The sequence below is a fragment of the Penicillium lagena genome (genome assembly GCF_028827675.1).
Source record: "Penicillium lagena strain IBT 129212 chromosome Unknown utg000002l_segment0_segment0, whole genome shotgun sequence".
Taxonomy (NCBI): domain Eukaryota; kingdom Fungi; phylum Ascomycota; class Eurotiomycetes; order Eurotiales; family Aspergillaceae; genus Penicillium; species Penicillium lagena.
The window spans coordinates 5,279,819-5,306,638 of record NW_026623223.1 but is presented as its reverse complement, the minus strand read 5'-3'; the positions used below and the strand labels follow the sequence as shown (position 1 = coordinate 5,306,638).

Genomic DNA, 26,820 nt, shown 5'->3' with positions numbered 1-26,820 from the left:
AATTGTAGACAAAGATGGCATATTTGGCCATAAGTGTGCCTCCAGCAAACCACTGAAGTACGTGACTCTGGCAACAATGCAAAACTTATCTACAGACCTTTCAGCCTTGACCTAACGCTTCCGTACGGCCCCACTCCGGCGAAAGAAATTATTCCTTCTCAATAGCTGCAGGTACTGCACGACGTCTTAACGCTATCGTTATTTCAGCCAACCAGATATCTTGCCAAGGGAACGTGTATATTTTTCGAGATGATTCGAAACTCCGGACTCCGAGTCAGTTCACTGATGGAGTGTACATAAGGAGCTCTGCATATGCTGTGATGATGTGGACTTGGATTCATCGAAAGCAAATAGTTTTACCTTCTACATCCAACAAGATGAAGTCTGTCTTCGGATTGACGGCCGTTTGTGCCGTGGCCAACATGGGCTCGGTTCTCGCTGCCCCAGGCGGCAGTCCTTCCAGGTACAGTGCCCCTCTGTTGTCATTGTCAACATCTTCTCTGACTTCAAGCTCGGTTTGAGTAGCGATGTGTGGGAGAAACTGAGGGGCAATGTGAGAAACCAAGTGCTAAACAAAGGACCGCTGGTATTGACCTCCTGTTGCAGGTCAAGCATGTTATCTACCTCATGATGGAGAACCACTCCTTCGACAACATTGCTGGATACTGGGATTTCCATCCTGATATCGACAACCTGGTCCATCTCAAGGAGCCCTTCTGCAACCCATACAGTAACCCTAACTGGACTGTCTATGGCGAACCTTACTCAATCTGTGCTGCACCTAACGAGGGTTTGGTACCCTACGACGACCCTGACCACGACTTTGCCGGTACCAACTATGAGATTTTCCAGACCTACTACCCTACCAAGGACTCTGTTCCTACCATGCAGGGTTTCGTTGACCGAGAGTCTGCCAGATACGGCCTCACTCCCGGTCAGTCTGCTTTCGTCATCAAAGCCTTCGACGAGAAGAGGACCTCCACTCTGGCTGAGATCGCCGAGAACTTTGTTTTCTTTGATCGCTACGTGCGTACTCTTCCCCTCACTATTCAGGATCGCAATTGATTGACAGTTTGGGGAATTAGTTCGCTGAGCACCCTGGCCCAACCAATCCTAACCGCCAGTTTGCTACCTCGGGTTCCAGCTGTGGTTTTGTCGATGACACCACTCAGGCTGCTGGTTTCTTCAACAATGTGACTGGAACTACCTGTGCCATGTCTATCTTCGAATCCCTCTCGAAGGCCGGAATCTCCTGGAAGAACGTGAGTGTATTTGGCTTTGCCACGGGTACCATGAATTGACGATGTGCTGCAGTACTATGAGTCTGACATCGTTGACGCCTGGAACTACGAGTGGGTTCAGAAGAATGCCATGGACAAACTCACGCCCGCCGACAACTTCTACAAGGATCTCCAGGAGGGGACCTTGCCACAATTCTCGTACATCAACCCTGAATGCTGCACCGTCGATTCTATGCACCCGACTTCCAACATTGCTGCTGGCTCTGCCATGATCAAGCATTTGTACGACGCTGTCCGTAACTCCCAGTACTGGGACAACGTGTAAGTATTTAATGACGGACTATATGAGACATATCTGGGTGAACCATCGGCGGCTAATCAAATTCATATACAGCTTGATCATCCTGAACTTTGATGAGCACGGCGGTTTCGCGGACCACGTCGCCCCTCCCATGAATATCCCTATTCCTGAAGACAAAATCGCCTTCGACGGTGACTCAGAGGGATTCAACCTTACCTACAACTTTGACCGCCTCGGTATCCGGTAAGTGTTACATCTGTCTACAGCATTGTGTCAAGGAGAGACTAATCCTTTCCATAGCGTTCCTGCTTTCTTGATCTCTCCTTGGGTCCCCGCCAACATGTTGATACACGAAGAGGGTACCATGTATGACAGCAATTCTGAGTACACCCACACCTCTTTCCTTCATTTCCTCCAGAACCTCTGGGGACTTGAGGGTCTGAACAACCGCGTCCAGTGGGCCAAGACTTTTGAACAGGTCTTCACAGAGAAGCCCCGTACGGACGCGCCCAAGAACCTCACCCGTCCTGTCTGGTACGGTGGTAGTACTGGTCCGCAGCCCGATGAGTTCTACCTACTGAACCAGCCGTACTCCTACTACGCCGACCTCCCTTAGAGCAATTTTGAGTGACATACACTGGGTCTTTTGATCTTGCTCATTGCAATGGTCTTGCTGGGGAGCGCAAGCTGACGGGTCCAAAATAGTTAGCCGTTCCTGATGTCAAAATGGTCTGTGGCGCGTGTTTCTATCCTTCAAGATAGTGTTGCCAAGATTCTGCTCTCCATCTCCCGTACAAGGTCTTGCCGGCCCGTCTCTTGTTTCTTCTGAGGTTTGTGCTATCCACCCTATCATATTCAATAGAGCTTGGAGTTTGACAAGGGAACGCCCTTAGTGTCCATGTCTAAAAGGACAGAGCTAGGTAGAAAAGTTGTAGGATTCGCTAGAAGGGGAAGAACAAAGCTATCCACAAGATCGCTATCTATGTAAACGAAATCAAGCATAATCGGGTGTGCGAGGGCTGTAGCACTAGATTGTAAAACTATACTAGTTGTGACCATTCTTCGATACCAAATAATTTTATCAGTTGAAAGTGGTTCCTTACTCTTGTCGTTGGTAATGAAATATTATAAAGGTTTGGTAATCCGCATAGGTTGTGTCGAAGCTTGAGTGTACCGCCAATTACAGCCATTCTCAAAATCGCCTTGACTGAAGCACACTGAGAATCTCTTTTCGGGGCCCACTGCCAAGGCCTTAGCGCAGATCAACCATTAAGCTGGCCGCGTTAAACTGATGGACACCGTAAAATTCGCTATGTATGTTACAGTACCTATCTACGTAAAATTACATAAGCATCCGAAACGCCCATGGAATTCCCTGAAACCGCGGACGGTGGGTCTACAAATCGCGCGGAGCGGGCCGCTTGGGGCCTTGTTCCCGGACGATCTCCTAAGGAGACTCTCTCTACAGCCAGAGCTAAAGGAGCTGCTGATTCGAAAGTATGCGGATCGGAAACCTGCAGGTATATAACATGACATGAGATTATCCATTGACTAATCGCTATAGATTCCCGATATTACATGAATGACAGCAAACATAAACGATCGTGAAAGGATCTAGTTCTTCCATTAGAACAAGGCAGCGGCAGCAGCAGCGGCGGCGGCGGCGCATAGTGGTGCAGCGGTGATCAAAGGCTTCGCGGGAGCAACAGCGGCATCAGGGGTCTTGGTTGCCTGAGGAGCAGTGAAGGAGGCAACACCACCAGTGACCTCCAGTTCCCAGTAACTGATCGAGTCGGTCGGGATGTTCGTGGTCGTCCAAGAGGTAGAAGAGGCAAGATTTCCGTCAGATGATGAGCCAGTGATCGAGGCACTCCATGAGCAAGAGGCCGATTCGGAGTAGTGAGTGAAAGAGCACTCAGCTGTCTCAGCATATGTGGCGGTCGTTTGGTCGCTTGTGTAAGTAAAGGAGGCCGCAAAGTTATAGGTGGCAGGGCCCTGGATCAGGGTCCAGGGATGTTTGGCATCGATCTGGCAGTCGGATTTGGGCGCACCGCCCAGACACTTGATTTCGTAAGTGGTAGCGACCGCATTAATGCCAGCAACACTAGCTGCGGTGCTGGTGAAAAAAAATGGGCCGATATCATCACCAAGTCCTGAGTTGACACCGAAATAGCCGACAGTGGTGGTGCTCTCGCCAGCAGCCAAAGCAGCCAATGTAACCACGACAAACGAACTAATGCGCATTATGGCTTCTTGTTTCGTTAAAAGTATCCAAGAGAATAAAAACAAAAGCCGCAGCTAATGTGATATAGCAGAAACACAGGCAGTCACTTTTGAGACAGAAGAAGCGAATAGAAAGCAGGTCGCGAGAAACAGGACGGTTCCTTCTTTTTGAGCTGCAATCACAACGTCAAAGTATTACTTAGCCTTGCTTACGCATGTATGGGAGTACTCGGACCCTTCTAGCCCCATTCGGGATAATCTCTAGACTAGTCAAGCCATTGAATCCACCTGCATCTGGTGATTGGTGTAATAAAATGGCTCATTTTGGTCCTATATATAGATAGTCGGGCTTGGTAACATTGGGCTTGCCTACACAAGAATGAAGGTATCGAACTTTACGTAGAAGGAAACACCAGGAAGTGGGATGGGCTGTCACGAACTTACGGACGAGAGTATTTTGTCATTATATTCAGAATCTTTCGGTTTATTCCATTTCTGTCCTGGTGCATAGGAAGGGTGTGTTCGTGTAGGACGAGATGTATTGCTGGCAGAATGCTGGTCTTACTAGAAGAGTACTTTCTAAGTTTGCGAGGTCTCAATGCTAGGACTTGTAGGAATACGTTGTTGGCTAAGTTCTCAAGGGATAAAAAAATTGACCCTAGTAAGGTGGTTGCAGGGTCAAAAGCGCCATTCCATTTGATAGTCTGAGTCTCATTGCGCGACGCCGTTGCAACGGGGCCCCACACAGAGGGATAGTAGAGACTAGGAGAGTAGTATGTCTATCAAAATTCGGCGCAATGAGGCTCGTCAAACCATGAGGTCGCGGTTGGATATTAGTGATTGTGCCTATTGGATAGCAGCTCTAGTAACCGGTATCTACGCCACAGGCGACCTTGGCGACGTTGATCGTTAGAGTGCTGGCCTTGGCGATATAGAGATTTTTAAACTACATCGACTAACAAGAAGCGGGCGAGGGTTGTGGTAAGTGGCCCCCAGTTGTTGAAAGTGTATTCCGACAGAACAGATACAGATAGCATGGTTGTCATTTTATCCAATATTCAAGTAAACAAAGCAATCGGAAGGGATATTTGCGAAAGGGTACATTTTCGAAAATTCAATTTTAGAGAATGTATGCCGTCTTTAATAAAACAAGTAAAAGCGAGATAGCCACTAAGTTAGCACTAATTGATTAGCCCGACCTTAGCGTGGTACAAAGAATCGCGTTAAGCTTTAAAGGGCGCAGCGGCTGAATCCTCGTTTGAGAGAGCTCCAATTCAATTAAGACTATCTAGGGTAGTAGTGTATCATAGAGTTACCGTAGCCGAGTACTACGTAAAGGGGAGGGCTTTTAACCGACGGCAGATAAGTGTCACAGCAAAAAAAGCCACACTTGTACCGATGAGGTATAGCTCAGCCTCAAGGCTAAACAAAAAGCCGAAAGCGAGTCAAATGTAAGCGCTATAGCGCGAAGAGTGGAATTTGCGTCACATAGGAGGCATTCTCGGATTTATATCCGACTATTTTCCATCTTTTAGATCCTCGAATGTGAATCGATGTTGCACGGCGCTGCATAATCCCAACGTCATAGGCAGCCTAACGGTTCCTGAAATAACTAACATTATTTATAGCCAACTACATACAGGCTATAGCCAAGGTAATACATAGAGACCAGATAGAACCACAATTATCTAGGGGATCATGAGACAGATTTTCTCAGAAAAAAGCTTCATTGGAAAGTGAAAGAAATTCGCCTCACGGCTGAGAGTTAAGATGGCCAACCCCGAGACTTGCGGCGCAAAATTGCTAAGACTATATCAAGCGGACTCGCGTTCAAAATTGGTGTTAAGACTCTCATCGGATTCTCTCTACTTAAAATTAAGGAACAGGAGAGAGGCTACGCTATGCACCCAATGGTACAAGACTGGTATGGGCTCGCCCATGAAGTACACCAAAATAATACTACTCTGAAAACTGGCTAGCGAAACCAAGAAGTAAAAGATGGGTATTTTGGCCGAGAGACCTTTTGAGGCTCTTTTCACAGGGATTATTATAGAGGTCTCTCTCTACTCTATTTCTCAAGATCAATTGTACCAAAAGCCATTTGTTTCTTGCCTTCTTGCAAATAATATTCTCAATATTCGTTACACATCATCTAATACCGCCGCCACAATGCGGTTCACGGTCATCGTCACCCTCCTTCTCTCCTCCACGGCCCTGGCCTCTGCCTACGACGCCCAGCCCGCAACCGTAACCGCTTCAGCAGTCGCCTGGTCCAGCTCCTCTGATTCGTCCGAAACGAACCCGGACAGCAGCCCCACGCTCGTCCCGCACTCCATTGTCACGGCGATTGGATCCGCCATCCCGCACTCATGGTACACCGATGTCTTGCAAGCCACGTTCCGCGATTCCATCGAGAGTGAAATCCAGGCTGGCACCATGCCTGCTTGGTACAACTCCCTACCTAGCTTTGTCAAGGCCTGGGCTTCGTCTGAGGGTGTCTACATCGACCCCTTTTTGGGTGCTGAATTGACTATGCTTGTTGGCTCGACTTCTTCTAATGCCCCTGCTACTGGTGTTCCTGCGCATAACACTGCATCTTCTATGAGCACTGCGGCCGCCACTAGAACCGGTGCCTCTAGTACTAAGAAGTCGGCTCCTTCGTCTTCAACCTCGACTGGTGGCGCTCCAATTGCTACAGGTGGTGTTGCTGCGGGCATTGCTGGCGTGGCTGGTATCCTTGGACTGGCTCTGGCTCTGTAGCCCGCTGCCTGATAGATTTTGTGGATCAGTTTATAGTAGCTTCAGCTTAGCATTATACATTATAAATCCCTGTCTGGAGGCGGCGACGGAGGGTTACCTGCGGCCCCCTCAATAGATGATCTGCTCTAAGGGCTTGGCGGTGGAGCCCAGAAAGAGTGACTCAGTGTGTATTTGGTCAAGCCGATTTCGAGAAGGACTGTAAGTCTGTTTTGACTTTTCTCGTGATCTTTGTTAGTGGCGGCTTACTTTGACTCATTGATCATGTTATGTTGTAGACCCATAGAAGGATTCCGATAGCTGTGACTAGTGACCGCAAAGTAGTTCTTAGGCATCTTGAGCGTGAATGGCTCCGGCTCATCCCGTAATAGAGCACAATGAGGATCTTCATTATGATAGTTGAGCAACCAGATGATAACTCCTGGTCCCAACTACCACGGATCGAAGTTGGGGGGAGAGATCTCTAAAAAAGTGGCAAAGACCCTAGAAATTCTTACCTAAAGGAATACTAAAGACACAGCGTGATGACAGATTTGATCTAAAAAAAAGCTGGGCACGTAAAAGACATTGATTTCTATTCAAGCGAGGCAGTAACCAAAACTGATTAGCAAGAAAAAAAAGAAAGCATAACAGACTGCTCCCTCATCCTCCAATCTAGTCGAAGTGAATCCGCCACAACTCTCGATCACAGTCACTTATATACCCAGTTCGCGTGTGCAGCATAGCGGTATTATCACTGATGAGCAAATCCCCCTTTTCCCACTCGAAGCGCAGACAGACTCGATGGTCGTATGTTCCCGAATCAACAATCTGCACAATACTCTGATCGTCGTTTTCAATGGTGACTTTGCAGGTAGAGAACTTTGTCTTCGTCGAGTCCCACGGTTGATGCCAGCGTAGACATGGCTCTCCCGAGAGCGGATGTTTCACGACAAGCGGTACATTCGGGATTTTGGATTGCCAGAAGCCATCATTATCCATAGCCCAAGTTACATTCTCAAGCCGCTCGGCCGTCCATGGAATAGGCAGGTACCGGAAGAAGAGGCGTGAGCTGGCAAACAGTGTATATCCACTTCCTTTAGGCGCCGTGGCCGGACAAGTAAAGAACTGGTACCCGGGTGGTCTTTGAACCTTGGCAGTCTCCCCAGTGACCGGGTCCTGCACCTCTTCAAACTTGAACATGCCATCAAAGTGCATGGGCATTGCTTCATTTGATGTGACATTGTTCCCCATCTTGTCGGACCGACCAGCGTCCCGCACTTTCTGAATGATGCCAAAGCTCCAGGGAAGAAGAGTCCCTAGCTCCTCAGCCTTTTCGACATAGAGCTTTTCTTCGAGGGTCTCAGAAAACCCACGAAGAATAATTGGGGACATGCCATTTGAGAGCTTGCGGACCTTCTGCATGGGAATAGAGCGGAGAGATGGTGGTGGATTCACATTGTCGATGTCTGCAGGTCGGATGATGAGACCGCAGGGGTATAGGTGCTCGAATTTGACAGAAAGACCGTCGTCGACCCAATTGAACATGTCGGATTTTTCTCGAAAGTAATATGGTTGACCATTTTTAAAGATCAGATCATGCGTGTCGCGCACGTCTTCTGCGTGGACCGTGCGATATGATCCATCTAGTCCGACAGCCACCGACGAATGCCACGGGGTATATCCCAAAGCGCCTCGAACCTGGGGGATAAGAGAGATGGATAATTTATTCTCGCCAGCAGACTGGTGAATTGAAAGTCGCACGTAGTCTTTCCGATTTGCTTTAATAGCGGCCGCGAACATCTTGCCGCGAACAATCATTTGACGCGCCGTTTGAGCGATGTGTGCTTGTCTGGAGCGCTTCGACATCAAGTGGTTTTCTTCTTGGTGCGCCAAGTCCTTGGTCAGGAACTTGATATATCCGCGATATGTAAGGCAGGTGTCAGTATCGGTTTTGATGGCCTCGTCGGCGTCAAAGGTGGGGTCTCCAAAGGAGTACATCAGTTCCCGTCGTAGACAGTTGGCGTGTGCCAGATAGGATGCTTTCGCAGACTCTGATGACTCATAATGAAACCCCGGGTGCTCGAGAAGCTCGAAGAGACGAATGAATTTGACATGATGAAGCTCTTTCTCGATCGCCATCTTCCGCAACGCCTCTCCATAATGCCAGACAGTGTCATCGGAAACTCCAAGTATGTCTACTTCATGTCAGAAGCTTTAGTTTAATATTTCAAAGATTTTGCTCACCATTGTAGACGAGCCCGTCCGAGCTAATGTATACATCCGCACCAGGCTCATAGATCCGGGCGATATTCTCGCACAATCCGTTCAAGTGGAAAAGCGCCAGCTCTTCACCCAGATCAGGAAGCGTGCCAAGCACCTTGTCTCGCACATTGGGCGACTTGAATGGAAAAGCGGGCAGAATCATGCGGATGGGTTCCTGTTTCTTGATCTGCGCGCGCACGATCGGAATGAAGGAGTCAAACCCCTTCCAGGAGCCGCCCAGTTTCTCGTAATCAACTCCATAACTTTCGATGAGCTTCAGAATAGCGACGGACATATTGTAAACTTCAGGCTCTGTATTTGAAGTGGCAGCATGGGCCACGTCGCCGTTGAGCACATTTTGTTCCTGGCGATGTATGTGGACAATGCCGTTTGCGGTAACCCCGCTAGGTGTGGGGGTTGACCCAAATGACAGCGTCGCATCGTCCGACGAGACGGTGGTTTCTGTTCCATTCACAGGCTTTACATTTGTCCCCTTAGGAATAATTCCATTCTGATCTGTCGCCGCGCTATACGGGGCCGAAGACACGGCAGAGAGTGACGTCAAGACATTCATCGTGTTTTTGTCTCACAGACAAACGTATATCGCAGAAAAGAGGGAGCGAATAGACAACGTTTTTTTCTTCAACTTGTGAGTTGGAGACCAGGAGGAAGCGCATGCTCTGCCAGATCGGCAGGTGCTATATACCCAGGAGCCGAAGTTTGATCTGATCTGATCCTTGAGTCACATACATGTTTTGTGCTGATGATGATTCTGTCTAATCACTGTACTTCAAATTAAAGACTCCAAACTCACATAAGAGGCCTTATTCAGGCAGGCTTAACTCAGTTAGTTCTTTGCCAGTTAAGTGCGACCTGTACTTGTAATTCTCACTCCGCTTATAGAGACGAAAATGGAAAATGGACAAGAATTATGACGAAGGCTGTGTCAGTGACATTCGGACAATAAGGAAGATCAAATGGAAACTCACGGAATGATGGGAAGTACGTTAGCAGGGGCAACGAGTGATGGCTATGTATCCACGCAGTATCCAGTCTATTGAGCAAAGCTTAGCCTGAAACCAGTCGACACACTTCATTCGTATACGGTCAGCAACCAGTAGTTTCGGAGCAAGTACAGTTTCATGTGACACTTAGCAACGCATAGATCTAAATGTTCCACGGGGATCGCCTTTGCATGTGAGTAAAACTAACATGGGGTCGCTACCATGTAGTGTTGCGATGACTCGATAATCGCAAACGGGAACTACATAGTGAATGAGAAATAACATCTCTAAAGGAGCAATTCAAGAAACCTGCCCAATGACGGGCATAACTATGGACTTAAGTACACAGCGCCTTGACCGTCCTACAGAGAAACAGGGTGTGATAGAGGACCATGACTGAATTCGTCCTATCTGTCTGCTTTGAAGCATCATGAGGGAGACAGACATATCTGTTTGTACCTCTCAACCCGGTATTACTGTTCCAATTCCTTCCAGTCATACTCCATCACCCTCGCTATATTTGCTGCCATATCGGGACTAGTTAGCTGGCTGACAAGGTAAAGAGAGGCATCAAGGCCAGAGCTAATTCCGCCAGCAGTAATGAGCCTGACAGCGCCACCTTCAAGAAGCCCACTATCGATATAGCGCCTAAACTCCACTATGGTGGGGGCGGCGGCCACATTGGCTCGGGAGCATATATCGCGCAGGGTATCAAGACCGGTATGGTGGGTAGTGACTGTAACGCCAGCGAGAATCCCAGTTGCACCAAGTAAGAAAGCGCCCGTGCAGACCGAGAACAAAATGCGCTGCTGGGTGGAGGAGCGTTGCGGGAGGCCTGAGAACTTGCGGATCACATCCAATTCCGGCGCCCCAGCATCGAGCAACGCGAGAATCACCGAAGAGGTCCCACCAGGTACGACCAGGATGTCAAAACTCGAGATAACACCGGTCGCTTCGTCCAAAAGAAGATCCACGTTTACAGCCAGCGAGCCGGCAGCTCTGATAGTGGGCTTTCGAGCAATAGTTTGGATCTTGAACATCCGATCTGGGTTATCTGAGCTGCGATTGTGCGAGATATGAGACAGGATCTCCATTGGCCCTGCAAAATCGAGGATGTCTGCGCCATCAAAGACAATTACTCCAACGTTGTAGTACTGCTTCGAAGTGGCCATAGTTTTTCACATGCAATAGCACAGTATGCGGAACCGTAGGAAGATGACGCTGCTTGCCTTTGAATGCTGGCAGAAATCAACAAACAAGAGGCTGGATAAAAGAGAAAGTGATGGTAAGAGGTGCCAATGGCCTCTAACGAGGCGGGGCTGACTGGGCTGACGATGGTTTGTCACCATCAGATGCTGTCCCACCCCGATGGTGTCCGTCCTCGCCCATTTGGAGACTGGAGTGGCTCCGACTATCAATTTGTTTTGCTGCGTTGGGAGCTGGAACCCAAAATCCCTGGTCGTTGCTCGTATAGACTGCAAGGTAGCTCGCTCGCTGGGACGTGCAAGTATTTCCAGTGTCCATACAGGAGGTACAGTCGCCGATGAGAATATCTACAACGCGAGTTCACTATTCTCTATTCTTTCTCAAGGATTAAGATTGCTTTTGTAGAGTCCAAAATTTAAACGCTCAAATTTAGAGAAGTTAGGGCTAGCTCGGGATGTGGGCAAACCCCGCTCTCCCGGTATCGCCGCTCCTCTACAAGTTGGTCGGATTGGTGGGGGATTGCAACATATTAAAGGCGAGGATCTCAAGAGAAGGCCTTCCTATATGTAGAAAATACAGTGCTGTAACAATGGTTGGCCACCAACACTATGATGACCACTTCTCTATCAACAACATCCCGTTCGGGATAGGCTCGTCCGTCAACCACCCAGTCCCTCAATGTGTCACTCGACTTGAAAGAACCATCATCTTCCTCGGGGTCCTACAGCAGTCAGGTGCCTTCTCTCAAGTGCCCGGCTTACCTGAGGGCATCTTCAAGAAATCGACATTGAACGAGTATGCAAGCTTGTCGAAGGACATCCAGCGCGAAGTTCGAAAGCTGCTGCAGTCATATTTGACAGGTGATCTGCCTCCCAACAGCTCTGAGGACGTTGAAAATGTTGCCATGAATTTGCCTGTCTCTATAGGCGGATTCACAGACTTCTCATGTAGTCTCCACCACGTCAAGAACGCCGGCCGAGCGATCTTAAACGACGACGCGCCGCCGCCGGGCTTCTTCAATTTCCCTATCGGATACAATGGCCGCACAAGCACGATAGTCGTTTCCGGGACGCCAATTATTCGGCCACATGGACATTTTTATGATCGCACTGCACCGACAGAAACGAAGCCGATTATCTTCGGGCCTTCGAGAGCGGTGGACTACGAACTAGAACTTGGGTTTATTGTCGGCAAGAGCGTTCCACAACTTCAGGGATTGAATGCAAAGGATGCTGATGAGCATATATTTGGCATGGTCATTTTGAACGACTGGAGTGGTAGGTTGGCAGCTGTTCCTGATATCCCTTAGTTGACGTAGGTTGTTGACCTATCGTGTCTAGCGCGCGATATCCAGGGCTGCGAGATGGTCCCTCTCGGTCCGTTAAATGGCAAGTCCTTCGCTACAACGATTTCTCCCTGGATCGTCACATTGGAGGCGCTTGAGCCGTTTAGAGTTCCTGGTACTGAGCACAAGGTCTCTCTCGCAAGTCATTTGGAAGATGTAACCCTTTCCAGCTACGACATAATGCTGAAGGTGCATATTCTCGTTGGAGACCAGGATAACTTAATCAGCCAATCCAAGATTACGGATCTGTACTGGAGTGGTCGGCAAATGGCTGCTCATCTAGCCAGCTCGGGCGCCGATCTGCAGACTGGTGATATCTTGGGTACCGGGACTGTTAGTGGGGAGCATCATAGAAGTTTAGGCTGCTTGCTGGAAGCGACCAAGGCCGGGAAAGAGCCGTTTCCACTTGGGAATGGCTTGACGAGGCAGTATTTGCAGGATGGGGATGTGGTTCGAATGAGCGCTATGGCAGGGCTGTGAAGCGATGGGGTTGGGTTTGGTATGTGTTTGGGAGAGTTGCTGCCAGCACGCAACTTGTAGAATGTTGAATGTCAAGGAATGTCAAGGAAACTGTTCCTCTGATCTACAACATGTTTTCTGGGGAAAGTGCCCAAAGTCAGGTTAATTGTAGGGAATCTACTTAAATGGGGCCTCGGTTGAAAGGAATAATGACTTGTGTCCAACTGAGACACTTATTCGTGCTACATCATGCATATAAACTGCAATTCGCGGGTGAGATTGATATAAATGAAATGGCGTTAAACAGCCATGAACACCTTGGGCATTCTCCAGGACAGGGTACCGTCAATATACGCCAAAGACTAGTCCAGCGCCATGCTGAAGCGGAATTAGAAGACAAATGAGAGTTGAACAAAACCAGTCACTGTCAACCCCACAATGGAGGATGAATGTACTCTGCTGCTCGGTCGAGGATATTCGGCATGGTCCATTCCCCGCTAGTAGTACTTTCTGGTGTGGGAGGCGGCAGAGAACTGACAGAGGGTGTCATTCCAGCCGACGGAGGAGCCAACGAGGTATTTTGGTAGGTGTTCGACTGGTTAGAGAAGGAAGACGCGTTGGGAAAGGCACTGGTACCGCTGTCAGATCGGATAGACGGATTGCCCATCGCATTGAGGAGCTTTTGGAGAGCACGATGTGTCTTCGCCAGTGATTTGGCCCACTGCGTTTGAGTATCTGAATTAGGGACGGCGGTGGAAAAAGTTGGGTCCATGACGGGGGCAATGGAGGCTGGTGGATTTGGGGCACCTGTGATCGGGTTATAAGTGCCGACGCCGCGAGATGGAGAACCCAGTGTAGCAGCATTTGCGGCGACATCTCCTGCATCATAAACGCGTTCAACACTGACCCGTTCCGCGATAATAGCCTCTAACTGCCGCAAAAGGGTCCAGACTTTTGGGTTTGATTTGGCCTCCTCGATGACAGCCAAGAGGAAGGCGGAACTGATGGCTCGTTGCAAGGTAATCCAGGATCGGGCGGCATGGGTGCTGATGTTATACATTTCAATGTATGCCTCAACAGTCGCCATCAAGTTGAAAATGCAGTCCCCACGCAGGCTAGCGGTGTGTCCATCATTGCTATCGGCCGTCGCTTTGAGTGCTGGTCGGCAGAGCTCAGATGCAAAGTATGACGAGTGAAGTTTTAGCACAAGACGCTCGAGGTGTTGAGTGACGGTAGCGCAATGTTGACTGTCGCGCAAATAGGGCTTAGCATCGAGAATAATCTTCTGGATTCTTTCCTTGAAGCCTTGGATGCTTTCGAAGCTTATCTGTGCATGCGGACTAAGCATTCGGATCCGCACTACCTCCAGAACCAAGGAAATAACCTGGCAAAGAGATTCGAAATACAAATATTCTCCTGGCTTTGATCCTTCCCGGTATGCTATGGCGGGCTGGCTAACGGCTGTGGTCGAGGGTCGATCATAGGAAAGGGAGAAGTGGCTATCTTGCCACGCCATAGACCACCTGGTCACATCAGTCTCTGTGCCAAACGAAAGTGAATCGCCAGAAAGTCTTACCAAACGTGGCGTCGACGATATCGCTCTGCAGACGAGAATCTGCTTGAATCAACATGCAAACCAAGAGCCAATCCCATCCGAAGAGTCATGCCAAGCAGAACATATGAGATTCCAGGGTTCATGTTGTACGATAACACGTTTCCAATCACTAAGAGAGCTTGTATAGCTTCAATGTTCGGTTGAGACAAGAAATTGTTCATCCGCAGACATTGATAGGAGCAGCACACTGGGTCAACAATTAGTGAAATGTTGTGGCGAGAAGGTAGCATCCAAAAAAACATACCATAGACCTGGGATGTCAATTCTCTTTCTTTACTTGCAAGATCTGATGACTGGCATCCAGAAGCAAGAACGGCAAACAGCAAACCCAAATATGCGATGCTAACGCCAAACGGCTTCTGGGCCTCATCCGTGTCCGCGCGATAGACCCCCCGATTGAAGCTCGAGTCTGCAGAAGCAGTTCGAGAGTATTTTCAAATTCAGGAACATCTTCAAGGACCGGGTATATAGCGCCCGCATAATCTCTGTAGTAGTAAAACAATCTGTTTCGAATATTAGCGGCCATAGCCATAATTCAACTTTAGAGCATAACCCACTCTCTACACTGTTGATCCGTCGGAAGTGCACTGCAGACTGCATTGATGTCAAAAGTTGACATGTCCGACGACCATAGGTCGACAAATGGATAAGTTGCAGATTCATTATCGAGACCCAGTTTCGGGAGTATCTCGCCTTCCAAAAGTGCCTGGAGCTGGTCTGATCCAGATTTGTTGTTCAAGATGTAGGCCAGAACAGATCGTGATCCTAGGTGCACAGTGCCTTTCCCGAGAGTATTTGCCGCATGGATCCCCTCAACTTCGGGGGATGCGCCTTTTGACCGGGAGCTTGCATCTCCACTCTGTACACTGCTGGCCTCTATCGGCGGTGGATAGCCATCCTCCACGCGGTCCAGACCAACACGCAGACTCGAGATTGTCGACTCCATTTCCCTCAACCTGTTCCGCATGCTGTCCCATTCATCGCGAGCTATAGACACACGCCCACCAGCGCTAGCACCATTTGCGCGACTCGAAGAAGGTTCGGCTTTCGGATGTACCGGGTGATCGTCATAACCGTAAACCCCGGAGTGATCGACAGATGGGCTTTCGTGAATCCCTGGCGCACGTTTCTTGATAGGTCGTTCGTAGGAACAGATATCGGCGTGGTCGCGCTTGACACAGCCGTCGCATGGTAGGTTGCGATCGCATTTGACCTTGCGCGCATGGCACGGATAGCAAGCTTTCGGCTCGCGTGCCTTGCGCTTCGTTCTGATAATCGCATCCACCTGATCCTGCGGTAGATCATGCACAGCTCTGTTGGACGCGGACATGTTGGAGCCAGCGGGTGTAGAGAAAGATGTAGATGGCTGATATGGCGACGCCATTGCGTTTTGTTGTCAGGTTGCTGGGGCTGTCGGCAAAGACCGAAAGAGAGTCTTATCCGAGCAATGACGGCATAGGAGCGGAAGACCAGAAGTATCACAGGGCAAGCGGTTAGCTGGAAATTAGAGAATGTCCTATCGGTCCGTCAGTCGCGCATCGTGGATTTGAAAATCGCTTGGGGCTGGATTGCAAATCGGACGCGGTCTGTTCGATGAGCACGGGATGGAGCGGCAGATAAGATTGGCACGTGATGTGGGGCATCCCTAATGCGGAAGTATGCCCTACGTCAGCGATTTGGTTGTTGGGATTGCCGAGAGGAAATGCATCTGTCGCAACTACATCCAATTGATATCATATGCAGCCAGCTAATTATGAATTAAATCCAGGCACTAGGCAAACATGAGAGCCTAGTAGTTTAGACCTTCTGATTCTCAACATCTTCGGCCCGAGGCGCCTCCTCGGCTTGCTTGCAAGCTTTGACATGCTCAATTTCTCGTGCAAGACGAGAATCTCCCTTGGGTATTTTCCAAACCGAAGAACCCTCCTTGGAGAACCTGGACTCAATCTCTTCCAGGGTCTTGCCGCATGTCTCAGGATACAATCGAAGGACCCAACCGGCCATGAAGACGCAAAGAGTCCCAAACATCATGAAGATCTCCCACTGGATATTCTGGAAGCCGGGCGGCGTAACCAAACCCAGGGCAAACTTAAAGATCCAGTTGCCAAGTGAGGCAATACCCATACCCGTAGCTCATGTGCCGAGAGACCAGACCTCGGCGGCGTCTATATTAGCGTAGGTTAGTACATTCAACCACGCTAAGCTGTTAGGAACAACGCTGAAATGGAGCCTAGTGAGACTACTTTTCGATCTCATATTTGCTTGTAGAAAACGTCCATTGGTATACCAAGTAATCCAGTCAATAACTAAGCTAGAGGGTTGATCTCCTCTGAGAGGACAAATGCACCATTAAGTAGTCAAGAATATCGTTTAGGAAGAAGAAAGCTGAAAGAGTATGAACATGACAAAAAAGTGAAACTCACAAAGAAAGGATAAACACATAAAATGAAATAAGGATTGACGAAAATTGTTTTCCCCTCCACCGTCTGTGGCATCAACAATCAGGCCCACGCGTTTTGATTTCGCCGCTTCAGTAACCATTCATTCGAGTACCGCAATGTGGGCAGAATGGACTGGTTATCGAGGCTCCACATTGACCACAGAATCTGATTGTTGTTTCTGTCGCCTCTTTCGGAGGAGGGGTATTAGGATATGGCGTGGTCTGCTGTGCGTCGGGGTATACCGGTGACTGAGAGGCCAGAGAACGAGCGGCGTACTGTGCGCTGGGTTCGGCAACAGGGTAGGTGGGCTGGGGTGCAACGAAAGGCTGTGCATACTGTTGATTGGAGCCCTGCATAGTAGGGGCACTAGCATATTCGGTGGCCCTTTGAACACGACGCCGCCTGACACAGAAGATGATGAGGAGGATCCAGGCAACGAGTTTCAACACTGCACCAATTGCAAAGCAGGCGATCCCACCATAATATTCGGCGTCATTTCCCACACAGTTTTCATCACTGTAATAACTGTAGTAGTCAAAGCTGCTGTAGCAGTCTGAATAAGAGTTGGAAAGGTAAGTGCCAATTAGTGCACCTCCAATAATGAAAAAAACAACTGCAGATATAAAGAGACTAATTGGCCACCATTTTGAAATATGCCTTGATTGATGCATGCCTATAACAATGTAAGGTCACAATGTTGTAGTTTGTGGTAAGTAGTAGTAATGAAGACAAACAGAAGATGAGGCAGGTCTGACGGACGGAGGTTGGGGATGAGGCTGGACTTTAAGGCAGGGCATCTATGATTAAAATTACGATGCGGCTCATTGTGTTGTTGGACCCAATGGACCCACATCGAGCCGGAAGAACGAGGCGCATGTACGTGCGTGTTTAGCGTCTGGTTGATCCATCTCGTATCCAGAGATGACCTGGCCACGGTGTTGATTCCACGCAAAAAAAGGCCGATTCGCGTTTACCCTCCTATTTATTTCTATTCTAAGTAGTCTCACTACTATCAGTTACTCACTACTCAGTAATCTGCTCTATGCTTTCTTATTGTGCAATTTAATCGACATCTTCTTAAATGTCCCTCGTATAGACGCGGTTCCTATCACAGACGCAAGGATCTGATCGACATTAGTGAACCCTAATACGATTTAGTATCTTCCCGAACACGAGGTTGGCTCATTCAGAGGCTTGCGAACAGGGATTCGATCCAATAATGATTCGCGTACGGATTAGACCCTGTCGATTATACGGAGTAAACAAACTCGTATTCGACGATCGCATAGCGTTGAATATATTTAGATCAATCCGTTTCCTCTTCTGTCTCAACTACTTAATTGATACTATTATTGAGACCTCAAAATGATAATCTCAACCTTTGAGAATTTAAATGCTCAAATCAATGTATCAATGGTGATTGTCATGATATATTGACGTTATGCAGTTCTGATAATTGCTGTGCAAACCTAATTATGAACCCTGATCTCGAAACCCTCAGACAGTCTCGTATTCCTTCCACAGCCCCTTGCCTTCTAACTATCTTTTTCCTGAAGTGGTGATGCTGCATGCTACCAAGTGAATCTAGTAATCTTTTGACGGATAGCTCATCCTACTTCTGGGTGAACCTGGGCAGAAATGGAGAGAATTCAGTGGTCTGGGCGTCTGGGTTCTTTTGCCACTGAAACCGAGAAAGGTCCAAAGCAGGGGAAGACCAGGAGCGATGGCGATGGCGGATCTGGATAGAGAAGACTAATTATCATGGGTTGTTGAGGCTAGAGGTACCGCCATCCAATCTCTATTCCGCGCATCGTTCCAAGCAGTCCGTCGACATGAGGTCTTTATCCGAGCTGTACGGCTCCTATTGATTGTACTGTCTCACAGTCATCTTCTCATGTCAGCTCTGTCACTCCTTTCTATATAGCTAGCCGAATGGCCTTTCTTTTTTATAGAATCAGTCCCAAAACATTCATTCCTTGATCTATTTGACCGTCTCCATTTCACAACCCTACGGGATCATCCATTTCAAGAAGAAACTATTCGTGTCCCTGAAAGGATTTTTTTTTAATCAAAGCGGTTGGCGTTGGGCACCTTGGGCACTTAGCGCATACCGCGCTAGGAGAAAACGCCTAAAGATAGCTTAAGAAACATATGACATATTGGACAGTAGTCGAAAACAGAAATTTGTAAGCAGTTGCATTAGGTTAGCAAATCTAAATTAAGTTATGTAGTCATTGATGAGGTGGTTTGTGTCTGAGTTGTCAGCGCCGCTGCCCTGATAACTAGACATGCTTTACTCATTGAAAGATCACTTGGTCAATACAACTCCCTTCGCTCGTTTCCTCTCCTTCGTGGTCTCGCTCTTCCTCAGGCTTCTGTCACCTCGTTGATATCCCTGATGTCTCCGGGCTGATTAATTGGTCTGGAGAGCTTTTAGGTACTGGGTCTGTTAGCGATAATGGCTAAGAATGAATTCACACTCAGTAAAACCACCGGGGATATATATCCGAACCCCTTAAATCTGACAGAATTAGCCTAATTCCCCACCTTCTTCATGCGGGAAGACCTTTTCACAACAATCATCGGAGATATGATTCGACAGTAGCTCGGTGACGTGATCAAGGGAACAGATGGCATGAGCTCCCCCGCACGTCCCTCCTTGGAGTTGCGTGTTCCTGACTTTGACTTGATAGTGTCCTGTGTTGCTAATAATGACACTTATTGGTAGAACCCGACGCTGAGAGTTTGGCACCATTAGCTCCAGCCAGACTCCATTGAAGGATGTCAGGAACTATGTTCCCATCCGATTGGATTTAGGGTTAAGTGAACAGGGAATTCTCGAATCTGGAACTGTAGAGATGATATATAAGGCATTGTTGAAGGCAACCTCGCGCATCAATTTGCTGGTTTCTTATTCTTCGAGCCAAGAAATAAATCCAGCACAGTTATCATAATAGTCAATGGCATTCCTAGATCTGGAAAGTACCACCCTATGTATTTGCGGAGAGGGCCCAATAATCCTTGCCCCACACCCGATCTCGTCATCGCAGTACCCAGATTGCTCATTCTTGCCATCCCCTACTATTGTTCCTGCGTGCTCAAAGCGGATTTTCGCCAGGAAATGATCTGATTTGTTGATTCCAGCACTCGGCCGGGAAATTGACACGATGACATACTTTTCGTCTCTGCCGTGTCTTGTCAGTGCGAAGGACTTAAAATATCGCTTGAAGCACAAGGTCAATAATGCGCTTCTGAAAACATTATTAAATAAGTTGTCTCCCACTGACTATTGAACCTTTGAGCGGCCGAGTATTTCACGACATTAGAGATCTAGACTCAAAAATCGACGTCTGTTCTGTCGCCATGGCTGCCCCCGCAGAGAAGACGGCCGATGTGACAAAAGATGCCGGCATTGACACAAAGGCCGAAGGCACCTACTCCCCTTCGTCGGACAGCCTCGCTGAATCAGTGGGCATCAACGAGAAAGCTCTACTCCGGAAACTGGACTATAAGCTTCTTCCACCTCTGACGTTGTTATATCTACTTTCATACTTGGATCGGAGCAATGGTGCGTTTCCTAGATTAAAGACCCGGAAGACAAATACAAATACTGACTAGCCAATTAGTCGGAAATGCAAAGCTGGATGGCCTCACAACCGACCTCAATATGTGTATGTCATATTCTCCATCTCAAGAATCCGGAGACTAATCGGAGGAAATCCGCAGCTGGGGATCAGTATCTCAACGGCCTCACCCTGTTCTTTGTCGGCTATGTGCTGTTCGAGATCCCATGCAACATCATTCTAAGGAGAGCCACGCCCAGAATATGGCTGCCCACCCTCTCCATAATTTGGGGCGTTGTCGCTACACTTTTAGGAGTTGTTCAGAACTACTCCGGCTTCCTGTCATCACGGTTCTTTCTCGGTATCGCGGAGAGTGGTCTCTTCCCTGGCGTGGTATTCTATATGTCCATGTGGTATAAACGGAATGAGCAGCACTATCGCATTGCTCTATTTTTCAGTGCCGCATCGCTTGCGGGTGCGTTTGGTGGAATTCTCGCATGGGTCGGTTTTCTGTTTATAATTAGTTCGATATTTAGCTGACTATCTCCAGGGTATTGGGCACATGGATGGTGTGGGCGGGTATAGTGGTTGGCGATGGATCTTCATCTTGGTACGTTCCAGAGAGCATGCAGAACGTGATTCGAGCTAATGTTGGGTTTTTATCTATGCAGGAGGGTCTATTGACCCTCGTGATATCCTTCATAAGCTATTTTTGGGTCTACAACTACCCCTCGACTGCGGAATTTCTATCCAAGGAGGAAAGACAGTTCATCCAGTTCCGCTTGAAAAATGATAATGACGCCACGCGCGAAGAGGCCTTCACATGGTCCGCTGTACTAGATGCAGTTAAAGACCCTAAGATCTGGCTATATGGATTAGGATTTCATACCTTATCTCTGCCGCAGTATACGCTTTCACTCTTCCTGGTGAGCTAGCGGCCTTATCCCATTCATTGAATGCCGAAAGATTTCTAACACCTTGCAGCCAACTATTATCGAGGAGCTGGGATTCTCGGCCGCTGAAGCGCAGCTACTTACTGTGCCCCCATACGTGATAGCTGTCTGCTTGACTATCGCAGTCGCGGTTTTCTCACAGCGGACACGACTTCGGGCGCCCTTTATCATGGGCTCATCTTCAATTGCGTGTATCGGATATATCATGTTGCTTACCGACTCCCATCCTGGAGTGTGTTACGTGGGAACTATCTTCCTAGCAGCGGGCATCTTCCCTGCAGTGGCCATAGTGTTATCTTGGCCAGCGAATAACGTCTCCGGCCAGACGAAACGCTGCATCGCCAACGCTATGCAGATCTCTATTGGCAATTGCGGTGCGATCCTCGGCACACAACTCTACCGCACCGAGATGAAGCCGCGCTACTACCTTGGTAATGGGGTTGCGCTAGGATACCTAGTCGGCAATATCTGCGTCGTGGGGTTACTGTGGTATGTCCTACATCGGGAGAATTTGGAGAAAGAGCGCCTGCGGGAAGAGCAAGGATTGACTGCTTTGATGGGCGATATTGGAGATGCAGAGGGCGAATTCTTAGGCGATAAAGATCCCCGCTGGGTTTTCCAGACCTGAGGTACATTTAAAATAAGCATATGGATTTAAATAAAAGCTTTCTAGCAGATTTTTAACGGAGATTCGGACCATGAGAATTAGACTGTCCAAACAGTGCTAGACTGGGCCTTAATTCACCAGACAGTCGAAGCTAGGCTACGTTAGTCCTAGTCCCTATCCAGGATCTGCTGAGTCAAACGGTCAAACTTGGCTTCGGGCTGGCTTTCCGGTACTGCAATGTGAATTCAAAGGCTGAATTGGGCTTCTTACTTTGATTCTTATAGTATAAGTTGCATTATATTACGCTTTGGCGGCATACAAGATTGCTAAACAGGAGAAGAAGCCAAATGCCACACCCCTGGCGCGTTAATTGGTGTTCCTTACCACTGGCTTTACACGTATCAATAGGAGGCCGCCTTCTTTCGGGCGTACCAATAGGAATAAATACGCCTCATTTTTAGTTCTTATTATTGACTACTCAATTCCTTAATCTTCTCTGTACGTTTTGAATAGATCAGAAATTTCCCGAAATGATGGAGAACGCATCCATTGGACGACTTGGCGCTAAATTGAAGCCGATCGATCTCAAAGTCATCTTCCAAAAAGAGTCCCAACTTGGTTCGGGAAAAGCCTTACTCACATGACGAGGGCCTGTGTTGTCAGATAAGCACCCGGTGCTCGTCTGGAGCAAGGCCTTCCGTACTTTGAGAAGTTTCAGGAAGATGCCTAGGGCCTTCCAATCCTCGGCGTTTCATGGACCCACCCGGGGGCTCGTATTTACCAAGTTTACAGGGGGTCTTACTAATCGACAGCAGGGGCCTTTGGCTAACTAGGCCGCAGCGACCGCAAAGCGCGTCGTTATAACTCGATCAATTTTTTCAAGCCTATGAGCCCAGCGTCACGTTCTATCTCACGACGCCCTCGAGCAGTCATTTAATTACCTCGACCAAGTAATTATAAGTCTTCCACAACAATCGTTCTCTTAATATGGAGACCAACATTATCCGGCCTCTGGGTCAGCTGTACGTCTAGCGGTTTTGATCGTAGATGTGCATTTCACTGACAGGAAATCAGCGAGACATACCATTCCACTAGACAGTCTATGAGTCTCTATCCATTTGCAGCACAGACATGCCAGTATACATCCCCAAGTACCATGGCCACTGAGACTTGTAAGCAGGTGATCAAAGCAGCACTTGTGCAAGTCGTGCTAGCACACCCAGCTCTACAAGTCGGGATCGGCGCCGCAGACACCAATGGGCCCTCCTTTCTTCGGCTACCGTCTCTGGATGTTTCTAATCACCTGGAATGGAGGAGCCTGTCTCAAACGGCCCCCGCTTCCTACGATGACGCTGTAATCAAAGCCATTGAAAAAGAGCACACAAAGGATTGGCACGATGTAGCGACTCGCCCTGCGTGGAAACTAACCGTTTTCCAGAGTCTCGTACCCGAAGACGGGTCGGGGTTCACTTTCGACTTTCTTTTGGCGGCACATCATTCTATTGCTGACGGGATCAGTTTGGGTATCTTTCACACCTCTCTACTAGCTGCATTAGACGAGGCATCAGGGAATCTAGTCCAGGTGGAGGATTTGGTCATTTTGCCAGCAACCTCTGCCCTCACACCTTCACAGGAGGATATCATGAATTTCAAGATCTCAAAGTCGTTTCTCATTAAGACCCTTTGGGGAGAGTTTGCGCCCTCGTGGCTCCAGGGGAAACCCTCTGCCCTGCCTTGGACTGGCGCGCCAATCACTCTGCGACCTCGGCCACAACATACGCGGCTGATCACCTTCCCCGAAGAGGTCGTGTCCCGGCTCCTCGATGCCTGCAGATCGCACAAGACGACGTTAACCCCGCTGCTTCACGCACTCATCGCTGTGTCAATGTCGCAGAGACTGCCTGAAGAAACGACGACTGGGGGTATGGCAGCCGCGACAGTTATTGGGCTTCGTCCCTACGCAGATAAATCGAAAATCGCGCACGACATGGACCTTAATAGATCCATGGGCGACCTTACGACCGCTTATACACACAGAATCAGCCCATCCACGATTTCAGAACTGCGAGATGGCAGCCAAGGCTCAGATGATTCGGCGATCTGGGCCCTGACTACGAGGCTAGGCTCGGAGGTTAAAAGCCGTCTTGCGACGTTGCCGGAGGATGATATCATTGGTCTGCTGGCGTGGGTGTCGGATTGGTTCAAGAGAGCCAACGAAATGCAGGGCAAGCCGCGAGACACGACTTGGGAGGTTTCGAACCTTGGATCCATGCCTTGTCGGCCTGCTCGCACCGGAGCTGGAAACGATGGGTGGACCCTACGACGCTCGATTTTTACGCAGTCTGGTAATGCCATCGGTGCGGCTTTTGCCGTAAATGTCTCTAGCGTTGCCCAAGGCCCATTGACTTTGACGCTGACCTGGCAAGATGGCATTGTTGAGGGGGCATTAATGGATGGGTTGGCCAAGGACTTGGACTCGTGGTGCAAGCGGCTCGAAAAGTCTGGTGAGTTTAGGGCCTTTTGATGTTTGTTGTTCGGTCTGCTCTGGAAACGTGTTGGAATTATACGCAGTCACTTGGCAATGGGCTTTGCGGTTATTAAGGCCATCTAATTATGTAATCATCAATTAACCATCTACGCCATAAAGGATTAAATGAAAATAGCAATGAACTTTAGATTGAGTATATGTATGCAGTGCAATGCAACCTTGAAACGCTGGCAGAGGGAATCTTGAAATGAAACAATGCGAGAAAACGAAAAAGCATTTTGAAAAAGGAAATTACGCCTTGGTGGCCTTCTCCTCGTCGTCAGTAAAGGCATACCTCGAGAACCGGCGGATCTGCTCGCCCTTGAAGTAAAATGCATAAGGGATAGCACAGCAGGCAAGCGCAATGAAAGCGAGGAGCGAACTGGCCCACTGATAGCCCAGCCGGTTATACATCTGTTCAGTGAATAAGACAGTCGAAGCACCCCACATGGAACGGAGAAAAGTCTTGGCTGCAAGAGCAGATGCGGCTTGATGCTGATAGGTGTCCACTGTGAAAATAGTTAGCGACCTGATTATAAGTAACTTGCGAGGATATAGCACTTACCAAGATAGTTGTTAGCGGAGTTGTACAGGAAAATGAAGCCAAATCCCACGGGCCAGCCGCCAATCGCAGGTCCAATCCAGTGGAGTCTGGGGTAGGAAGTCCAGGCAAAGATGAACAGGCCGATGGGAATAAGCCAGCAGGACCACATCATTGGAATCAGACGCTTCTCGGCGGGGGGTTTGCCTCCATACTGGTGACAGAGCTTGATGTAGTGCTTGTTCACGAAGGGAGCGCAGGCAGCGCTCATGAGTACACCAAGGGCCAAGGGAATGAACATCAGGCCGGTCGACGATGCAGTCCAACCCTTGCCAGCCTGGTAAACGATAGGATAACTGCAAGAGCTTGTCAGTATTTCTGGCCGTTCAGCATCGAAATCTAAAGGAACTTACGCCACAAAGAACATGTACAGCAAGCCGTACAGGACGGACATGTAGATGGCAATGCATAGGACGATGGGCTCAAGAAAAAGCAGCTGGAAGGGGCGAAGGAGAATGATGCGCATCTTGTCTGCCAGAGGTCGCGCGTCGAGGTCGGTTTCGGTGACAAATCTGGGGTCGTTCTCAGTCTTCCTGAGCTTCGCCGCTCTCTTCTTCAGCAGAATAGGAGCATATGTCTCTGGGACGGTGAAGGTGATCAAAACCCAAGCGACGAAGGACAAGATCAGCTGAATCCAGTAAAGCCATCTCCAGCCACAGTTGTCACTAAGGAATCCACCAGCCAGAGGACCAATGGCGGGACCGATGAAGGGGGCAGCGCTGAAAGCTGCCATTGGAACACCGCGTTCTTCGTTCTTCCACAGATCAGACAATGTGCCACCGACTAGGGTCATCGGGGCACTGAAGGCAATACCGTCGATAGCTCGGCAGACAAGCAGAGTACCGATATTCTTGGACACGGCACAGGGAATAACGAAAATAACGGCCAGTAACAAAGTAAGGGCGTAGACCGGACGTCGTCCAACGACTTCGGACAATGGTGCGAAAACCATGGGACCGACACCAAATCCAACGACAAAGACAGTCACGGCGACAAAACTGACTTCGCGTGAAACGTGGAAGCTTTCCATAGGCCCTTCTAACTTGGCCGTGATGACACTGCTGCAAAACGCGACCACGAAGCAGGTGAAGGCGACGACCATGGTACAGTACCATTTGTATAGCTTCGACCAGTTCTTAGGATTCTCTGGGTCATCGATGGTGAAGGTTACCAGCTTCCAATCTTCCGTCTGGCCGTTGACCTTGGACTTGACCGGCTTAATGATCTCGCCAGCGCGAGTTTCGGTGGTGTACTCCCGAAGATCTGCGCCGTCATTGAGTTCGCGAATGGGGAGGTTGACATAGTCGAGCCCCTCAGGTTCCCCTAGGGAGGCAGTGCGGCTGGAGTCATTGGTCTGTGTGATATCAAGGCTCGGCGTCTCCATGTTGTCGGGTATAGTGGGGATGCAGATATTGTGACAACCTGGTACAAGGAGTACTACCAGGGGGAGGCTGTCGCATTCTTATACTCCTGCACCTCAAATCGCCTCCCCCTGGTGGAGCATTCCAAGGACGGATATTCGTCATGATGAGATGGATTCGCGTGGCATATGGATGAGCTTGGATGTTTTTCCCGGGCAGAGCCACCCGGCGATGGCTCGGTTGCCTTTTATGGAAGTGACGCGCTAGCCAAATCGGGCAAAATGCGACGAGCCCGCCGATTATGATTGCGAGATCTATAGATTCACGACAGGGGTTTCTGGAGGGCTCCGTAGTGTTGGATGCAACAAGGAT

At 48.9% G+C, this 26,820-nt stretch overlaps 12 protein-coding genes across 12 annotated transcripts; 5 read left to right on the top strand and 7 right to left on the bottom strand.

Annotated features, from left to right (window-relative positions):
- Positions 1 to 377: 377 nt before the first annotated feature.
- On the top strand, positions 378 to 2,158 carry N7510_004993 (uncharacterized protein; the record flags this gene model as incomplete). The annotated part of the gene is made up of 7 exons (XM_056976919.1): positions 378 to 463; positions 526 to 553; positions 607 to 1,026; positions 1,086 to 1,262; positions 1,315 to 1,562; positions 1,636 to 1,785; positions 1,843 to 2,158. The coding sequence occupies 7 exons, from the start codon at positions 378 to 380 to the stop codon at positions 2,156 to 2,158; spliced, it is 1,425 nt and encodes a 474-aa protein (XP_056836875.1).
- Positions 2,159 to 3,168: 1,010 nt separating this feature from the next.
- N7510_004992 (uncharacterized protein) lies at positions 3,169 to 3,786 on the bottom strand (the record flags this gene model as incomplete). Its single annotated transcript, XM_056976918.1, has 1 exon — positions 3,169 to 3,786. The coding sequence occupies one exon, from the start codon at positions 3,784 to 3,786 to the stop codon at positions 3,169 to 3,171; it is 618 nt and encodes a 205-aa protein (XP_056836874.1).
- Positions 3,787 to 5,934: 2,148 nt separating this feature from the next.
- N7510_004991 (uncharacterized protein) lies at positions 5,935 to 6,525 on the top strand (the record flags this gene model as incomplete). Its single annotated transcript, XM_056976917.1, has 1 exon — positions 5,935 to 6,525. The coding sequence occupies one exon, from the start codon at positions 5,935 to 5,937 to the stop codon at positions 6,523 to 6,525; it is 591 nt and encodes a 196-aa protein (XP_056836873.1).
- A 651-nt stretch (positions 6,526 to 7,176) lies between these two features.
- Positions 7,177 to 9,340, bottom strand: xanB (isocyanide synthase xanB; the record flags this gene model as incomplete). The annotated part of the gene is made up of 2 exons (XM_056976916.1): positions 7,177 to 8,699; positions 8,749 to 9,340. 2 exons carry the CDS (start codon positions 9,338 to 9,340, stop codon positions 7,177 to 7,179), a joined length of 2,115 nt encoding a protein of 704 aa, XP_056836872.1.
- A 903-nt stretch (positions 9,341 to 10,243) lies between these two features.
- Positions 10,244 to 10,942, bottom strand: xanA (isonitrile hydratase-like protein xanA; the record flags this gene model as incomplete). Its single annotated transcript, XM_056976915.1, has 1 exon — positions 10,244 to 10,942. One exon carries the CDS (start codon positions 10,940 to 10,942, stop codon positions 10,244 to 10,246), a length of 699 nt encoding a protein of 232 aa, XP_056836871.1.
- A 623-nt stretch (positions 10,943 to 11,565) lies between these two features.
- N7510_004988 (fumarylacetoacetate hydrolase family protein) lies at positions 11,566 to 12,801 on the top strand (the record flags this gene model as incomplete). Its single annotated transcript, XM_056976914.1, has 2 exons — positions 11,566 to 12,253; positions 12,317 to 12,801. 2 exons carry the CDS (start codon positions 11,566 to 11,568, stop codon positions 12,799 to 12,801), a joined length of 1,173 nt encoding a protein of 390 aa, XP_056836870.1.
- Positions 12,802 to 13,207: 406 nt separating this feature from the next.
- On the bottom strand, positions 13,208 to 15,779 carry N7510_004987 (putative C6 transcription factor; the record flags this gene model as incomplete). Its single annotated transcript, XM_056976913.1, has 4 exons — positions 13,208 to 14,303; positions 14,357 to 14,582; positions 14,640 to 14,804; positions 14,960 to 15,779. 4 exons carry the CDS (start codon positions 15,777 to 15,779, stop codon positions 13,208 to 13,210), a joined length of 2,307 nt encoding a protein of 768 aa, XP_056836869.1.
- Positions 15,780 to 16,192: 413 nt separating this feature from the next.
- Positions 16,193 to 16,519, bottom strand: N7510_004986 (uncharacterized protein; the record flags this gene model as incomplete). Its single annotated transcript, XM_056976912.1, has 1 exon — positions 16,193 to 16,519. One exon carries the CDS (start codon positions 16,517 to 16,519, stop codon positions 16,193 to 16,195), a length of 327 nt encoding a protein of 108 aa, XP_056836868.1.
- A 406-nt stretch (positions 16,520 to 16,925) lies between these two features.
- N7510_004985 (uncharacterized protein) lies at positions 16,926 to 17,744 on the bottom strand (the record flags this gene model as incomplete). Its single annotated transcript, XM_056976911.1, has 2 exons — positions 16,926 to 17,389; positions 17,717 to 17,744. The coding sequence occupies 2 exons, from the start codon at positions 17,742 to 17,744 to the stop codon at positions 16,926 to 16,928; spliced, it is 492 nt and encodes a 163-aa protein (XP_056836867.1).
- Positions 17,745 to 20,199: 2,455 nt separating this feature from the next.
- Positions 20,200 to 21,980, top strand: N7510_004984 (uncharacterized protein; the record flags this gene model as incomplete). The annotated part of the gene is made up of 6 exons (XM_056976910.1): positions 20,200 to 20,404; positions 20,463 to 20,507; positions 20,563 to 20,900; positions 20,950 to 21,009; positions 21,071 to 21,325; positions 21,384 to 21,980. The coding sequence occupies 6 exons, from the start codon at positions 20,200 to 20,202 to the stop codon at positions 21,978 to 21,980; spliced, it is 1,500 nt and encodes a 499-aa protein (XP_056836866.1).
- A 966-nt stretch (positions 21,981 to 22,946) lies between these two features.
- N7510_004983 (uncharacterized protein) lies at positions 22,947 to 24,483 on the top strand (the record flags this gene model as incomplete). The annotated part of the gene is made up of 2 exons (XM_056976909.1): positions 22,947 to 22,981; positions 23,034 to 24,483. 2 exons carry the CDS (start codon positions 22,947 to 22,949, stop codon positions 24,481 to 24,483), a joined length of 1,485 nt encoding a protein of 494 aa, XP_056836865.1.
- Positions 24,484 to 24,738: 255 nt separating this feature from the next.
- Positions 24,739 to 26,471, bottom strand: N7510_004982 (MFS transporter; the record flags this gene model as incomplete). The annotated part of the gene is made up of 3 exons (XM_056976908.1): positions 24,739 to 24,995; positions 25,052 to 25,383; positions 25,441 to 26,471. The coding sequence occupies 3 exons, from the start codon at positions 26,469 to 26,471 to the stop codon at positions 24,739 to 24,741; spliced, it is 1,620 nt and encodes a 539-aa protein (XP_056836864.1).
- Positions 26,472 to 26,820: the final 349 nt, after the last annotated feature.